Source organism: Hemitrygon akajei, chromosome 22, assembly GCF_048418815.1.
Source record: "Hemitrygon akajei chromosome 22, sHemAka1.3, whole genome shotgun sequence".
Taxonomy (NCBI): domain Eukaryota; kingdom Metazoa; phylum Chordata; class Chondrichthyes; order Myliobatiformes; family Dasyatidae; genus Hemitrygon; species Hemitrygon akajei.
Window position 1 is genome coordinate 53,230,562 of NC_133145.1, and position 18,656 is coordinate 53,249,217.

Below are 18,656 nucleotides of genomic sequence, written 5' to 3' on the forward strand. Positions count from 1 at the left end.
GTGTCACTTCTTGCATATTCACGGTGACCAGATTGCTTACTTTTATCACTGCAGCTGTTTATCCTTCTCTCTCAGCATTTCTTGCAGCAGAAACCTCAGCCCTCTTTCTACTGCTGTTTGATTAATTACTGCATCTTTTTTTTTGCTTGTTTGTGGGGTGCCATGGTAGGATAATGGTTGGCAAAATCACTTTACAGTGCCAGCTGTATTACTGGTTTTGATTCCAGCATAATCCTCATTAATTTGATTCGACACAAGCAACTCATTTCACTGTACGTTTCAATGTACATGTGACAAATGAAGTGAAGCTTATCTGTCTGCCATTTTGTCTGTCTTAAATTTAGCTGATAGTAACAAAAAGACACAAACTGAAACAGACCAAGGATTTTTTTTCTTTTACTCTGTATTTGTATAATAGCAAATGGTTTAGAGAGCAACCAAAAATATACAGTGGATTCTGGTTAAATAGGACTCATTAGCCCCAATTAGCCAAAGATTTGTGGAACTTGTTAAAAATGTATCAGAAAGATAAACTACCATTCAACTAATTAACAAATAATCTATTTAAATGAAATAGAGAACAAATTAGGACACTACCAATATTACTGCAGTACTATAAAACTGTATTAGTTCCTTGTCTAACGGCAAGGGAGCTGGTGTATGGGGTTGAGTAGGATCTGGGCTGAATGGGCTAATTCTGCTCCTATGTCTTATGGTCTAATAGTTATTGACGCAGGAATTCTTCCCATGTACACTGCCATGTTCTTTTGACTGAAAATGAACAAAATCAGTGATAATTGACTGCCTCGTTGCCTTCCTGCATTGAAGTAGTATGGTGATATTCCAAAGTCAAAATAAAAAACAAAAATTATCAAAAATCACTGCTTTTTGAATTGGCATCTGTGATTCCAAATCGATAACATAACACAAGCACATGCATCTGATGCTGTTTAAAAATTGTTTGCTGTAAGCACGGTGTAGTAGTCTAACGGCCACACAGAGCACACGACTGGTGTTAGTTAGGAACTGTTCAGCACCAGTTTCCTGTCCCAATTAAACTGCATGGTGTCTCATATAAACAAAGGGATCCCTTTTTCGATTAGTGTTGTTCCAAATAAGCAGCTGCCACGATTAACCGATGGGCCAATTAACTGGAATCCTCTGTACTCGCAAATTGCATCTATTGTGCATGGATTGATCAGTCATATTTTGAATTTTAGATGTGCTAATTTGTGATGTGAGTAAAGGCCAACATTGTTAAAAACTCGGGTAGCAAAGGGGCAGGTTCTAATGTGTATCATGATCAATTTAATCGGAACTAGAAGAGATGCATTTGATTCTTTGATGACCGAAAGTACTTGATTTTCACCAATGGTATAAAAAAAATAAAAAATCACTGAACCAAGTATAAAACCCAAATAATGTGTGCATTGCATCCTTCAACAGCTTGCATCCTGTTTTCAAAGACCAGCTATTTTATTGTAGCTTGTGACTTGGCATAGGGATGGATATAATGCAAGGGGGAGAAAAGAAAATTGCCATTGGCTTTCCTATTTCCAAAGATGTTCTAGTTTAAACATTTATCATCTTGCTTGAACTTGCTCCTTAATGTCCCTGCCTCCTACTACTTCTGTTTTAAAAAGAAACATTGATGGGCGACACAGTGATGCAGTGATAATCTAACTACTACTCAGTTCCAGCAACCTGGGTTTGATTCTGACTTTTAGTGTTGCTTTTGTGAAGTTGTCACTTTCTCACTGTGAACACTGTTTCTCCCATATTTCACAGAAGTGCAGGTTGGTGGGATAATTAGCTACTGTAAATTGCACCTAGCTTATAGCAAGTGGTAAAAAACTGGTGAAGTTGATGAGATGGTGTGCAGTGAAGAAATAGAACTAATGTAGGAATTGTGCACTTAATGGTCCATGGACATATTGGGTCAAAAGGTCTGCTTGCATGCTTTGATCCAATAAAATGGGGTTTTCAACCTGGGATCCACGACCCTAGCTTAATGGTATTGGACAATGGCATAAACAAAAGTTCGGGAAACCCTGCTGTAAAAGAAGATTTAAGATTATTTATCACACGTACGTTGATCCACTTTTGTGAACTTCATTTCTAAATCTTATTTGCTTTTATTGTTTACATGATTTGTTTTTTTTCCCTGTACATTGGGTGTTTGGCAATCTTTTTTTAAATGGGTTTGATTGGGTTTTTATTTTGTGTTGCCAGTAAAGAGATGAATCTCAATGTTATATATGGTAAACATACATTGATAGTAAATGTACTTAGAATTTTGAAACAAACAGTGAAATGCCTTGTTTGCATCAACAACTAGCATAGTCCAAGATGTGCTGGGGACAGCCCACATTTATGTAAGCTTTATGCTTTGAACCTCTTCCCCTCTCGCCTTCCAGGACTTGAGCAGTCTTTCAAAGCACTTAGTCCAGTTTAGTGTCTTGCATTTATTTCGTGCACTTGATGTGGTATCTTCGACATGCATAAACATTTGCGGATCACCTGCCTTCCATCATCAAGGACCCCCACTATCCAGGCCAAGTTCTCTTCCCACTGCTGCCATCAAGCTCTTGAACCAGCATGGATAACTTTACTCACTTCAATGCTGAACTAATTCCACAACCTACAGACTCTTCCAAGGACTCTACAACTGTGTTCTCAGTATTATTTATTTGGTTTTTTTGTGTGTTTACACATTTTGTTGTCTTTTGGACATTGGTTGCTTGTCAGTCTCTGTAGTCTTTTCATTTTTTCTATTGTACGTCTCTGCTTTAATGTGAATACCTGCAAGAAAATGAATTTCAGGGTGGTATATGGTGACATAGACTTACTCTGATAATACATTTACTTTGAACTTTAGTTAGCAAACCTGACAGCTTCCATAGCCTGTTAATGTAATTCTGTGTCCCACTCACACTTTTGCCTCTTTGGTGTTCTACACCATTCCAACACTGACAATGTAAGCTTGAAGAATGGCACCTTGTTTTCCATCTGAACACTTTAAACTCAATACTAATTTCAAGAGCAGCAATAATATCAGTAATCTAGGTTTTTCCATCATGCAGAATCAGAATCAAGTTTATTATCACCAGCCTGTGTCGTGAAACTTGTTAACTTGGTAGCAGCAGTTCAATGTAACACATGATAATATAGTAAGGGAAAAATAAGTAAATTACAGTAAGTATATACATGTATATTGAATAGATTTAAAATGGTGCAAGCATAGAAATAATGTTTTTTTTTAAAGTGAGTTAGTGTTCATGAGTTCAGTGTCCATTTAGGAATCGAATGGCAGAGGCTGTTCCTGAATCGCTGAGTGTGTGCCTTCAGGCTTCTGTATCTCCTTCCTGATGGTAACAATGAGAAGAGGGCATGCCCTGGGTGATGAGGGTCCTTAATAATGGACATCACTTTCCTGAGGCACCACTCCTTTAAGAAGTCTTAGGTACTGCAGAGGCTCGTACCCAAGATGGAGCTGACTAATTTTGACTTTCTACAGCTTCTTTTGCTCCTGTGCAGCAGTACCCCCTTCCCATCCCCCCCCCCAGCCAAGACAATGATGCAGCCTATCAGAATGCTCTCCATGGTACGTCTCTAGAAGTTTGAGTGTTTTAGTTGATAAACCAAATGTCTTCAAAATCCTAATGAAACATAGCCACTGTCTTGCCTCCTTTATAGCTGCATCAATATGTTGGGACCAGGTTAGATCCTCAGAGATCTTGACAGTCAGAAACTTGAAATTGCTCACTCTCTCCACTTTTGATCCCTCTAAGAGGATTGGTTCATGTTCCCTTGTCTTATCTTTCCTGAAGTTCACAATCAGCTCTTTCATTTTAGTGACATTAAATAAAGGTTGCTGCAACACCACTCCACTAGCTGGTATATCTTGCTCCTGTATGCCCTAACATCTTCATCTGAGATTCTACCAATAATGGCTGTATCATCAGCAAATTTATAAATGGCATTTGAACTATGCCCATCTACACAGTCATAGGTATATAGAGAGTAGAGCAGTGGGCTAAGCACACACCCCTGACGTACGCCTGTATTGATTGTCAGTAAGGAGGAGATACTATCATCAATCCGCACAGATTGTGGTCTTCCAGATCCAATTGCAGAGGGAAGTACAGAGACCCAGGTTCTGTAACTTACCAATCAGGCTTGTGGGGGTGATGGTATTAAACACTGAGCTATAGTCAACGAACAGCATCCTGACATCAGTGTTTGTATTGTCTAAAGCTGTGTGAAGAGCCATTAAGATTGCATCTGCCATTGACCAATTGTGGCGATAGGCGAATTGCAGTGGGTCCAGTTCCTTGCTGAGGCAGGAGTACAGTCTAGTCATGACCAATCTCTCAAAGCATTTCATCACTGTAGATGTGATTGCTACTGGGCGATAGTGATTAAGGCAGCTCACAGTACTCTTCTTGGGCACTGGTATAATTGTTGCCTTTTTGAAGCAGGTGGGAACTTCCGACCATAGCAGTGGGATGTTGAAAAATGTCCATGAACATCCCCGCCGATTGTTTGGCACAAGTTTTCAGAGCCTTACCAGGTACTCAACCAGGGCCTGCTGCCTTGCGAAGGTTCACCCTCCTTAAAGACAGCCTAACATTGGCCTCTGAGACAGAGATCACAGGGTCATCGGGTGCAGCAGGGATCTGCACAGCTGTAGTTATGTTCTACCTTTCAAAGCGAGCATAGAAGGCATTGAGCTCATCTGCTAGTGAAGCATCACTGCATTCATGCTATTGGGTTTCACTTTCTAGGAAGTAATGTCTTGCAGTCCCTGCCAGAGTTGTTGTGCATCCAGTGTCGCCTACAACCTTGCTTGGAATTGTCTTTTTGTCCTTGAAATAGCCCTCTGCAAGTTATACCTGGTCTTCCTGTACAGACCTGTTGTCAGACTTAAATGCCACAGATCTCGCTCTCAGCAGATGGCATACATCCTGATCAATCCAGTACAACAAGTTTTCGTCGGCACACATTCATCCACGCATTTGTTTATTTATTTCTCTTTATATAAAGAAAAGGGATGTGCTGTCTTTGGAGAGGGTTCAGAAGAAGTTCACTGGAATAATCCCAGGAATGAAAAGGTTAACATATGAGAAGTGTTTCTGGCTCCAGGCCTGTACTCATTGGAGTTTAAAAGAATGAGGGGGAATCTCTTTATTGAATATTGAAAGGCCTGGATAGTGTGGGTGTGGAGAGGATGTTTCCTACAGTGCGGGAATTTAGAACCCAAGGGCACGGCCTCAGAATGGAACAGAAAAAGAGTAATTTCTTTCACCCAAGGTAGTGTATCTATGGAATCCTTTGCCACAGACAGCTGTGGAAGCCAAGTCATTGGGTATATTTAAAGTGGAGGTTGATAGGTTCTTGTTTAGTCAGGGTATCAAAGGTTACTTGGCAGGAGAATGGGGTTGAGAGAGATAACAAATCAGCCATGGTAGAATGATGAGGCAGACTCAGTGGGCCGAATGGCTTAATTCCACTCCTGCGCGTTATGGCCTGTGGTCTAATTGCTAGTATTTAAAGTAATGCTATCTTGACAACTTTGACCTGCATCTATCTCATACTTCTGTTTTCTTTCCCTTTCCCCTCTCTGCAGCTTAAAACAAGTTTGTTTTCTTGCCCTTCCACTTGTGATGAAGGTCATTGAATTAAAATGTTAACTATTGCTCTATTCCTGGATGCTGCCTTATTTGCTGAGTTCTTCCATCGTGTTCTCTTTTCATTCCCAATTCCCCACTTGTGGAAAGCCTCTTGGATGTATTTCATGCAAGATGCAGTTTGTTATTGGAACATATTCAATCCAGTTGTTGGGTTTCTTTTTATTAGTTTATTTCTAACCAAGTATTAACCTTTATGAACTTAGCTGTTTTATTCAACTGTGATATTTATCAATGAAACAACTAACAGTGGGATTTTTGAACTTGCATTTCATGTGTAAATGATCTGTGTGTTGTTTTTTGACAGGTACTCAGGCTGGGTTTTGTATGATCTGCATCATGCAGAACCATCTGATACAGGCCTTTGCCAATAGTGGAAATGCTATCAAGCCATTGTCATTCATTCGTGAATTAAAAAGTAAGCTGTAGTTTTTCTCTGGAAGTTGGTATGCTAAGTGTTTCGACATTTTATTTTATTGAGGACCTTATTAAAATTCCATTCATTTCAATCTGTTACAACATGTACTTTCAGTTTCTTAACTAAATATCTTGCTGTACTTTGATTTATAAAGTTTTATTATGGTATTAATTTGCTGTTTAGGAACTAATGACAACATTTTTGACTTGAGAACCAGGAGTAGGCCACTTAGCCTTTCAATCCTGTTCTGATATTCAAATAGATAATGCAGGTCAACACACACACTTGGATGTTGCTCAGATTTCCAGCATCTGCAGATTTTCTCTTGTTTGTGAGATAGTGCAGGTCTGTGCATTAACTCCACCTATCAGCCTTGGTTCTATAATAATTCATACTTATTCCTTGGAGAAATAAATTTCTTTGTTTTCAATTGACCAAGTCTCAATGACTTTTGAGGGAAACTTTGTAAAGTAGTGAAATTACTGGATTAATGTGCTGCTACAATTTTATTTGTATTCTTCCTGCTAAACTGCAAGACTCAAGTTATGAAATTAATTCCTCCTAACTTACAATATTTTTTAAGTTTCATTAAAATGCAAAGTAACTGTATGAAACATTGGTTCAGTCTAATCCCAACACCACTCATCCCCCACCACCCACAGTTGTAGCTAATTGTTTGAGGCATCCTTCCCAGAATGTATTTGGAAGATTTTTCCAAAGGTCATTTTCTTCAGACCATGTTATTGTGAGAATAATAAGAATGTGACCAAAGTAGACAAAGCTAACCTGTGGCAATACCTATGGGTTGCCCCTATCCTCGGATGTGCTAATTTTTAACACAAGCAAAACATTTTGTTGTATGTTTCGATTATACATGTGATAAATCTGAATCAGAATGTAGAAGTGCCCGTCACATTTTATGGTTGTTGTGATTGAAAAAATTCATTGGAGAGACACTGAAGTTAGTGAATTTAGAAGTCTTTATTCAGCACAACAAGTAGTAGTCATCATGCTTGACACACACTTGAAAGAAGAAGCCCACCTGACCCAATAGAAACATAGAAAACCTACAGCGCAATACAGGTCCTTCGGCCCACAAAGCTGTGCCGAACATGTCCTTAGCTTAGAAATCACCTTAGAAAATTACATGACATTTTTATATGCTAAAGATCAACAGTAACAGCACAATGATTCTATAGTTACAGTCAATCTACATTGTTTTCTTTAAATTACATATAATTTTCAAATACCTCCATCTTCGTACCAACACTCCTAGCTGCTATGCAGATCGTCTAGGACTCGCAAAGCTGCTATGTAGGTTCACTCTGTGGTTAAGAAGGCATATGGTGCATTGGCCTTCATCAACTGTGGGAATGAGTTTAAGAGCCGAGAGGTAATGTTACAGCTATATAGGATCCTGGTCAGACCCCACTCGGAGTACTGTGCTCAGTTCTGGACGCCTCACTACAGGAAGGACGTGGAAACCATAGAAAGCGTGCAGAGGAGATTTACAAGGATGTTGCCTGGATTGGGGAGAATGCCTTATGAGAATAGGTTGAGTGAACTCAGCCTTTTCTCCTTGGAGGAACAGAGGATGAGAGGTAACCTGATAGAGGTGTACAAGATAATGAGAGGCATTGATCATGTGGATAGTCAGAGGCTTTTTCCCAGGGCTGAAATGGCTAGCACGAGAGGGCATAGTTTTAAGGTGCTTAGAAGTAGGAATGGGCTGCCGGCTGCAGTGGTGGAAATGATAGGGTCTTTTAAGAGACTCCTGGATAGGTACATGGAGCTTAGAAAAATAGAGGGTTATGGGTAAGCCTAAATAGCTCTAAGGTAAGGACATGTTTGGCAGAGCTTTGTGAGCTGAAGGGCCTGTATTGTGCTGTAGCTTTTCTATGTTTCTACTTAGGACATACGTGATGAATGTTAATCCCATTAGCTCTACAGTTGTGTATGCAGCTCAGGTAAATGGATGTTTCCTGCTTTGCAGTCTGCAGCTCCGGGAAGACTCTTCATTCAGGGCTGCATTTTAAATTCAGTCTACAATCCACATTCATATCTGAAGGCTAGCTGTTGTTTAAATTATATGCCACAACTCCAGAATACACCTCAACAATGGTGAGAATGGTATAGAATTCTACTTGTATGATGTGATTTTTTTTTGCCTCATGTTCCTGTAATTAATTTTAATTACAGAAATAGCAAGACATTTTCGATTTGGGAATCAAGAAGATGCACATGAATTTTTAAGATACACCATTGATGCAATGCAGAAGGCTTGTCTCAACAGCTATACCAAGTATGTTAATTTTTGCATATTGTTGATTTTGAGAACAACTGGTGAGGATGTAAACAAAGTGCCTGCTTATTAAAAGAAAATTGTTTTTTCCCCTTGCATCATGCTAGTACCCTCGTGGATAAAATCTGTGCATGGAGCGGAAGGAAGCAATTTGACAGATGTTTTTTTTTAGTGCCAACTGAGACTCAATTTGGTATTGAATTAGGCAGGCAGGATTTGTGATATGACTTTCCGATCTGGGGCCCACCATTGCACAGTGTAATTAAAACAAAGTTATTTTGAAACATTTATTTTCTTAATTCACCAAGTGGACAGTCAGCTGAATGACTGAGTACTTCTGTCTCCCCGGATTACAGTGAAATGGAGTTAATTCTACTTTTTATGTGAACAATGTTTCTTCAGTGTAATCCACCAATTGAGTGTAATAGTGTCTCTCTTTTCCTCCAATCCATCTTCCCCCCCCCCCCCCCCCCAATCGTTTACAAACCCTGAAGGCTGGATCGACAAACACAAGCTACTTCATTAGTTCATCAGATCTTTGGCGGATACCTTAGATCACGTGGTAAGTTCATTGAAAAAGTGTTTCAAATGGATTCTTTATGTAATAGTAATCTTGATACTTGAGCAATGTCGTAAAGAAATAAAATCAGAGGCCTTGTCAGCCCACTGCATCTATGCCCCACTGCAGAAGATTTTTAAATTTAATTTTTTTTCTGGGATATGTGGGTCGTTAATGCAAATGACACATTTCACTGTATTGTTTGATATACATATGATAAATCTGAAGGTGAATCTCAATCTGAATCCCAGTTGCCTGCTTCAGGTCCATATCTTTGTGCTTTGTCTATTCGTCTGCCTGTCTAGATGCCTCAATGTTGTGATTATATCTGATTCTACAACCTCCTCTGACACCATTTTCCAAATTTCAACCACTCTGCATACAATAATAAATTCCCTCCGATCTCCTTTAAAGCCCTTTCCCTTCACTTTAGACATCTGCATTTTTGTTTTTGATATCCCTACCTTGGGGAAAATATTCTTACTAACTACCATGGATCTGGCTCTCAAAATGTTATGTTCTTCAAACAAAAAGACCTAGTGCTTTCCCAGTGTAGATGATGAATAAACTCTTCTTGGGCTTCCAGCGGTATCCCACAAGAAGCCCAAGTAGAGCTTATTTGATTATGTTCTTCGCTCAGGTAACCCATCAGTTTCCTTTTGCTCCAGGGAAAGCAAATCTCTCCTCATACTTTAGCTAGAAAACATTGATCATATGAAGTTATAGAACAAGGGAGGTCATTGGACCTACACTCAGCAGTCACTTTTTTAGGTACACCCATTAATATAAACACCTAATCAGCCAATCATGTGGTAGCAACTCAGTGCATAAAAGCATGCAAATATGGTTAAGAGGTTCAGACCTAATATCAGAATGGGGAGGAAATGTGCTCTAAGTGACTTTGACTGTGGAATGATAGTTGGTGCCAAGCAGGGTGGTTTGAGCATCTCAGAAACTGCTGATCTCCTGGGATTTTTCACGCACAACAGCCTCTGGAGTTTACAGAGAATGGAGTAAGAAACAAAAAAACAGCAATGAGTGGCAGTTCTGTGGGGAAAATATCTTGTTAATGAGAGAGGTCAGAGGACAATGGGCAGACTGGTTCAAACTGCCAGGAAGGTGACAGAAACTCAAATAACCACACATTACAATAGTGGTGTACAGAAGAGCATCGAACCTTGAAGTTGATGGGCTATAGTAGCAGAAGAACACAAACACACACACTCAGTGGTGACTTTATTAGGTACAAGAGGTCCTTAACAAAATGGCTACTGAGTGTATTGTAACCATGCTGACTGCAGATGCCTTGCTGAAACAAATCTAGCTTTCCAGGTGTGGTCCATGATCTTATAGATTATGGTACATGAAGTGCTTTAACTATTAGTGAGTTTCTGCCCCCATAGCTCTTTCAAGCAGTGAATTCATGAGTCTGAAAATACTGTTGTTGGTCTCCCTTCAATCCTAATGAATAATATTCACCTGTTGTAGGATTAAAAGTTAACCTTTGTATTTATTTTTAAAAAGTACATATTTCGTGCTTTTTCTTAAAATTTTAAGATCATTGAAAGTAGCTGCACAAGTTTATAGGATGGTTAAGAAGGCTCTTGGAATGCTTGCTTTTATTAGTTGAGGCATTGAGTTCAAAAGTCACGAGGTTAATTTGCAACTTTATAAAACTGTGGTTAAGCCACATCCGGAGTATTGCATATAGTTCTGGTTGCCTCACTATAGGAAGGATTTTGAGGCTTTGGAAAGGGTATAGAAGAGATTTACCAGGATGCTGCCTGGTTTAGAGCTAACATGAGAGGCTGGATAAACTTGGAGTGGCACAGGCTGAGAGGAGATTTATAAGTTTATGAGAGGCAGGAATTATCTGCTTTCCATGGTAGAAGTATCCAATGTGCATGGATTGAATGTGTACAGGGGCAATTTCAAAGAGGATGTGAGAGGTAAGTTTTTTTTTACTTGAGACTGGTAGATGCCTGACAAATACATTAGAGGCTTTTAAGAGATATTTAGATGGGAACATGAATGTGAGGAAGATGGAGAGATATGGATATTGCGTATGTAGTAGGGATTAGTTTTTGGGTGTTTTTGTTTTACTTTTTAGCTGGTTTGGCAGCTTAATCTGGACCGATGTGCCTGCTCCTGTGTTGTACTGTTCTATGTTCTATCACAGCCAAGACTTCCGTCAAAAATGTCATCATTTACCTTGAGTGAGCTTAGTAATGTTAAAAGATACATTTAAAAAAAATAAGGCATTTCCTTTTTAAGAGAAGGAATTGAGAATGAGTTATTGCCTTGTATTGCTTAGCATAGTGAGATGTGTATAAATAATGTACAGGTGTAAATTGATTATTTGAAGTACAAATCATATTTCAGGCTAAGTGCACTTTTCAGCATTAGTCATCATTTGAAGGGATTCCCAGAAACTGAAAACTACATCATAGACTTTGGCAGCTAATGCCACACTATAATTCTACCAATGGTGATTTGAGGCCAAAGGGCAAGTGGGGGAGGGTTTCCACACTCGGTATCAAATGTTCATTAATTATTACTGTATTTTTGTTTTGTTTTTGAATCTCTTCGCTTTCTGCATCCAAAGTTAAGTGTTCCATGTGCAAGAGTGTATCGGATACGTATGATCCTTATTTGGATATTGCCCTTGAAATAAGGGTAAGTGGATCTTTCTGAAGGGTTAATGTCATTTTTGAAAAATGATCTGAATATAGGAGCACATGTGTGGGTCCTGTTTGAGTTACACCAAAAGATGGAATGTAAACTTCAGTATGAATGTTAATTTTCAACGGAGTTATTATCCTGAATGGGCGTCATCAAGAGTGATGCCTTCTTAGTGTCTTGTCAGTCTGCCTTGGTTGTTTTTAATTTTAACATGTTGCATCTTTCATGTCCTTTAATCTTTGAAATAAGTGATGTATGGGTTATTAAGTTAATTGGTCACATGGGTATAATTGGTGTCGTGGGCTCGTTATGGCAGAAGGGTCTATTACCATACTGTGCCTCAAAATAAAATAATCCACATCTTAATTTTCTCTAACATTTAAGCCGTAACATCAGTGCACGTCAGAGAGTTCAAAATAATTTTTTGACTTAAATTTCACGAGTGAATTTTTATTCAGTAGATCAGATTTTTTTGGGATAGATCTATGAATTCCATCAGACGAGTTTCTGTTACCCAGCACTGGTGTAAGCTGGGGTTTACCTGTGGCCGAGCATTTGGCATAGTATAGTGGAAAGCCAGAGAGGGTTATTTGAAATACATTTAGATATTATGAGGATATCTTGTAAGATTAGCAATTTTTGTTAGTGTAGATTAAGTAGAGTCATATATTTTTAATAAATACCTATTCAGCATTTCCTTTTTGGTCTGACCATTCTGCATTGTCTTCCAGCAAGCACCCAACATTGTCCGAGCTCTTGAACTCTTTGTGAAACCTGATTTTCTCAGTGGGGAGAATGCTTACATGTGTGCAAAGTAAGTGTTTATAAAAATGTCTTAAGTCGTGTTTAACATTTGTGAATTTGGAAAGTAGGAAAGCTCATTGAGTAACTGCTTAACCTGTGTTGATCAGGAAGGTACCATGATTAATCTTTTTCCTCAGCTAAGGGAGAGAATAGAAAATTGAATATACTATGTATCCAGGCTCAGGAACAGTGAATAATTGATTCCTTTCTTTTCACACCATTGTTTCCTTTTAGGTCAAATGTATTTTTACTTTAGATCAGCAGTTTGTGCCTTGAACAGTAAATGTCTGAAGCTGTACAACAGCAGTGCACGTTCTTCATGTAAATGATATGTTGCTATCTTTTCATGTGATATATAATAAATATTTTTATAGAGGTGCCAAGGTAGCATAATGTTTAGTGTGACACTATTACAGCTTGGGGCGTCAGAGTTCAGAGTTCAATTCCAGCATCCTCTGTAAGAAAGTTTGCAAGTTTCTCCCGTGTGCATGTGGGTTTCCTCCAGGTGCTCTGTTTTCCTCCCACAGTCGAAAGACATACTGGTTAATAAGTTACTTGGCCATTATAAATTGTCCCGTGATTAGGTTAAGGGTAAATCAGCAGGTTGCTGGGCAACAAGGCTCAGTGGGCTGGAAGGGTCTGTTCTGTGCTGTATCTCCAAATAAAATAAATATTAATTCCTGGCGAAACTAACAGCTTGCTGACTCCCAAAACTGCTTTGGAAAAAGTCACTTCAAAATTCTGCAGATGAGCTGGGGGTGATTCTCCATGTTATTTTTTTCCCAACCTTGCCACCTGATTCTTGCTATGCAGTTGTTCGAAGTTCAAAGTAAATTTATTATCAAAGTGCTTATAGTTCACCAGATACAACCTTCATCATCGTTGTCTTACAGGCATACAGTGGAAATCCAAGAACCATAATAGAATCAGTGAAAGACATACCCAATAGGGCAGACAAACAACCAATGTGGAAAAAGCAACAAACTTAAATTTTAAAAAAAAGGAATAAATAAATATATAAATATTGAGACCATGAGATGAAGAGTCATTGAAAATAAGTCTGTAGGTTGTGGGAACAGTTCAGCTTTGGGACAAGTGAAGTTGAATGAAGTTATCCCCTCTTGTTCAAGACCCTGATAGTTAAGGAGTAATAACTGTTCCTGAACCTCGTAGTGTGAATTCTGAGGCTCCTGTACCACCTTCCTGATGACTTGTCTTAAAGAAATTAATACAGTGATAATTTTAATGTCCCATTTCATTCTACTATGAGTTTAATGATATTTTTGTTGCAATATACTATTTTTAAATGACATTCTTACTTAATTTACATTCTTCTTTGAGAGGGAGAATGTTATTCCATGATTGTATTTGAAACACCCTGGTTGCAAAAGTCTAGGGAAGACAATGTTTGTCCCTGCCAAATTAGTGAGATTGAGGCGCTCTCCCACTCCAAACCCTAGTTTGTGTGAGTGCTGTGTAATTTGCTATCCTGCTACCAATTGGTGCCACGAAATAACAAACAGTACATTGTATACGATTAAAGGAATTATATATATGAATCTTAAAATCTAATTAAGCAGTCAATTGTGCACAAGTTAGAGCTCATCTTGAACTTCTGTCACTCATGAGTTGGGCCCTCGTCAACGTGAACGCCCACACCACCTTCCGAACGTCATTCGCAATCCATCTTGAGCAAACGGGTCTCCCACCAGATAGTATGCTACAACTGGTTCTCCCCAGCCTCTTCTCTCTTCATCGTCTGCTGAACAAAAATAGAAACCCAAGACCAGCCTTATTGTCCCTCACCAAGAAAACCTCTCACTAATTGGATGGCACACATTCTACATCATCCCTTATCTTCAGGAGTAGTCCAAACTAGCTGAAGTGGAGCAAGCTGAAAACAAGCAGCTCTTACAGAACTGCCAAAAATGAAATACATACAGCATAACAGTACAGATATGAACCAGGGCATTACATACTTAAAAACAGTAATGTATTTAAGGCAAGGTAAGCATGCTCATTTTGCTCTTCCCATCAGACATTTTATGCAAGGTTTTACAAGCCTAAGATAATTAATACCCTTAATTTTCAGTACTCTTGTGAAATTTCATTAAATTTCTTGGAACCAATACATTCTTCTGTTTAGCACTAGAAATGTACATGCAATACTTGTCAGATATTCCAATAGTGTGAATTTTAACAAATTAAGGTTGGGTATATATAACAAATAGTTGAAACAATTTTAAAATATCTTAAATTTTTGCAGGACTGGATTAAACTGTATTGCAGTTAGAATTTAGGCTTTTGTTTGCCATTGTTGCTGAAGTACAGTACACTACAGTGTTAACATTGATCTTTAACTTATTTGAAAAGATGTTATTGACTATAACTACCACTTTCATTAGGTGCAAGAAGAAGGTGCCAGCTACCAAACGCTTCTCCATTCATAGAGCATCAAATGTTCTGACACTTTCCTTAAAGCGATTTGCAAACTTCAGTGGTGGCAAAATCACAAAGGTGAGTTCGTCTTTAGTTAATTACCTTAATAGCTGTGACATTTTGTTATGCTGTAGCAAAACTTTACCTGGCAAAAAAGTAAATCAGTGGTGAAAGTTTATGCATTGTGAAGTGGTGCACAACTTCCTTCATTGTTTATTATTTCAGAATTTCTAAGTGGATGCTGCTTTGCAAGATCTTAGAGTCATAAGAAAGCTGGCTAGTAAATGCCTTTAAATCGGGTTAGCAACCTCAGGTCCACTGACCTCTTGCTTAATGTTACTGGTGCATGGCATTAAAAAGTTTGGGAACCTCTACTTTAGATCTAAAATGTATCTTGCTTCTGGTTAAAATCTAGTTTTCAGCTACATAAAGTTTCATTAGTGAATCCCCTTTTTAGTATATTGGTATATACTTTTTAGTATATATTATCTTGGACAATTGGTTTGAAATAATGTTTTGACATATCTCTGAATGTCTCACATTTGGAAATAAAGATTAACTCTGAAACCTGCTTTATATTTTTGCTCTCTGCTTGAACAGGACATTGGCTACCCTGAACATTTAAATATACGTCCATATATGTCCCAAACCAACGGTGAGCCTGTCAATTATGGGCTGTATGCAGTGTTGGTACATTCTGGATACAGTTGTCATGCTGGCCACTACTACTGTTATGTGAAGGTGAGAAGTCACACAGTTAACTTCACAGCTCAAAACTGTTTCACTTCCCTGAAATGTGGGCAATTCACCATAATATTGAAATATGGGTAACACCCTGGTTAAGATCTTTACTGTTATGCTGTAGGTATTTCATTTTCGCGGTTCGTTAAGAGCAGTCTGTTCTGTTTTTAGCATGTTTGGGTTTGAGCTAAAGTTAAGGGGCTATGTTTAAATTTTTTTTTATTGAATTTTCAAATAGGTTACAGAAAGAAAAAAAATTGTCAACCCTTCCCCCCTCAACCCCTCCCCCCAAACATATCCCTATAGGAAAAAAAAGAGAAGAAAAAAGAAAGGAAAGAAAGAATGCCTGGATATCGGAAGATCCCCACATGCTCCATGGAGTTCATAATAGCTTTAATATGTATATTTAATTCTTTCCCCAGATAACCAATAATTTTATCTTCGGAGCACCTATATATTTAATCCTATCTTTTGTAAATAAGGGCGCCAAATTTTCAAAAATATTTCATATTTATCTCTTAAATTATAAGTAATTTTTTCAAGTGGAATGCAGCTAAAAATTTCATTCTTCCAACGATCTATACTTAAGTATGAATCCGATTTCCAAGTAACTGCAATAGCCTTTTTGGCTACTGCCAATGCAATTTTTATGAATTCTTTCTGATATTTATTCAGTTTCGATTTCGATTTTATCCCTTCAATATCGCCTAGTAAAAATAATGTTGGATTATGTGGAAGTTGTATTCCAATAATTTGTTCCAGTAAAACTCTTAAATTTGTCCAAAAAGGTTGAATATTAAAACAAGACCAAGTAGAGTGTAAAAAAGTACCAATTTCTTGATTACATCGAAAACATTGATCAGATAAATTTGAGTTTAATCTATTTATTTTTTGTGGTGTAATATATATTTAATGTAAAAAGTTATATTGTACTAATCTTAGTCGAACATTTATTGTATTTGTCATACTGTCAAGACATAATCTTGACCAACTTGTTTCATCAATTTTAATATTCAGTTTCCCATTTTTGTCTTGACTTATGAATTCCTTGTTTAATTGCCTGTTTTTGAATCAAATTATACATACCAGAAATAATTTTTTTAATTTTTCCTTTATGAATTAAAGTTTCTATTTCATTAGGTTTCGGCAATAACATTGTTTGACCCAGTTTATCTCTTAAATAAGCCCTTAATTGGAAATAACAGAAAAGAGTGTTATTTGATATTTTATATTTATTCTTTAATTGGTCAAATGACATTAATATACCTCCTTCAAAACAGTCTCCTATATATCTAATCCCTTTGTGAAACCAGTTATATAAAAGTTGATTATCCATTGTAAAAGGGATAAGTTTATTTTGAATTAAAGGTCTCTTTGCAAATAAAGATTTCTTTATCTCATCATCAACATTTATTTTATTCCATAAATCAATCAAATGTTTTAGTATAGGAGATTCTTTCTTTTCCCGTATCCATTTAGATTCCCATTTATATATAAAATCTTCTGGTATATTTTCTCCTATTTTATCTAATTCTATTCTAATCCATGCCGGTTTATCTTCATCAAAAAAATAATAAATCTAAGTTGATTTGCTTTGTAATGATTCTTAAAATTTGGTAATTGTAACCCTCCTAGGTCAAATTTCCATGTCAATTTTTCCAACGATATTCTTGACATCTTACCTTTCCAAAGGAATTTCCTCACACATTTATTTAACTCTTGAAAAATCTTCTGCGGTAATTGTATTGGTAATGTTTGGAATAAATATTGTAATCTAGGGAATATATTCATTTTTACAACATTGACTCTACCTATTAATGTTGTTGGTAACATCATCCATTTATCAAGATCCTCTTGAATTTTTTTCAATAATGGCAAATAATTTAGTTTATATAAATTCTTTATATCATTATCAACTCTTATACCTAAATACTTTATACCGTTTGTCGGCCATCTAAATTGAGTTATTAATCGACATTGACTATAATCTCCTTTAGTAAGGGGTACAATTTCACTTTTATCCCAATTTATTTTGTATCCTGATATTTTCCCATATTCTTCCAAATTAGAAGATAATTTATGCAACTAATGCAATGGGTTAGTTAGATAAATCAGAACATCATCAGCAAATAAATTAATCTTATATTCCTCCTGATTAACTCTGAAGCCCATAATATCTGAATCAGTTCTAATTAATTCAGCTAATAGTTCTATCGCCAACACAAATAAAGCATGTGATAATGGACAACCTTGTCTAGTTGACCTTGTTAACTGAAATGATGTTGAAATTTGGCCATTTGTCACCACTTTAGCTTTGGGGTTAGTATTTAAGGTTTTAATCCATTTTATAAAAGATACTCCTAATCCATATTTTTCCAATACCTTAAATAAAATATCCCATTCCAATCTATCAAATGCTTTTTCTGCATCCAAAGCAACTGCCACACTCATTTCTTCCCTCTTTTGTGCCAAATGAATTATGCTAAGTAACCGAGTTACATTATCTGCCGATTGTCTATTTTTAATAAATCCTGTTTGGTCCATGTGTATTAATTTTGGTAAGTATTTAGATAATCTGTTAGATAAAATCTTTGCTATTATTTTGTAGTCTGTGTTCAACAGAGAAATAGGTCTGTATGATGTTGGCTTTAAAAGATCTCTTTCTTCTTTTGGCAATACTATTAAAATATCTGTCAAAAAAAGATTCTGGAAGTTTATGCGTTCTTTCCGCTTGGTGTATTAGCTCCATAAAAGGAGGAATTAATAACTTTTTAAACTTTTTGTAAAATTCAGGCGGAAAACTATCTTCTCCTGGAGATTTATTACTCTGAAGTGATCCTAGAACTTCTTCGACCTCTTTTAATGTAAAAGGCACATCTAATCCCTTCTGTTCTTCCGAATTCAATTTTGGGAGAGTTATTTGTGATAAAAACCTTTCTATCTCAACAATATCATTTTGTGATTCTGATTGATACAGTTCAGAATTAAAAATTTTAAAAATTTCAATGATTTCTAAAGGTT

At 37.1% G+C, this 18,656-nt stretch overlaps 1 protein-coding gene across 6 annotated transcripts in view; it reads left to right on the forward strand.

Moving 5' to 3' along the window:
* Positions 1 to 18,656, forward strand: part of usp36 (ubiquitin specific peptidase 36) — an 84,840-nt gene that overhangs the window by 39,374 nt on the left and 26,810 nt on the right. For all 6 annotated transcript variants that reach the window (XM_073026250.1, XM_073026249.1, XM_073026247.1 and 3 more), the window contains 7 exons: positions 5,998 to 6,108; positions 8,308 to 8,410; positions 8,905 to 8,972; positions 11,575 to 11,645; positions 12,383 to 12,465; positions 14,861 to 14,972; positions 15,495 to 15,635. In XM_073026250.1, the coding sequence (XP_072882351.1) occupies positions 5,998 to 6,108; positions 8,308 to 8,410; positions 8,905 to 8,972; positions 11,575 to 11,645; positions 12,383 to 12,465; positions 14,861 to 14,972; positions 15,495 to 15,635 (689 nt within the window). The remainder of the gene's footprint in view (positions 1 to 5,997; positions 6,109 to 8,307; positions 8,411 to 8,904; positions 8,973 to 11,574; positions 11,646 to 12,382; positions 12,466 to 14,860; positions 14,973 to 15,494; positions 15,636 to 18,656) is intronic.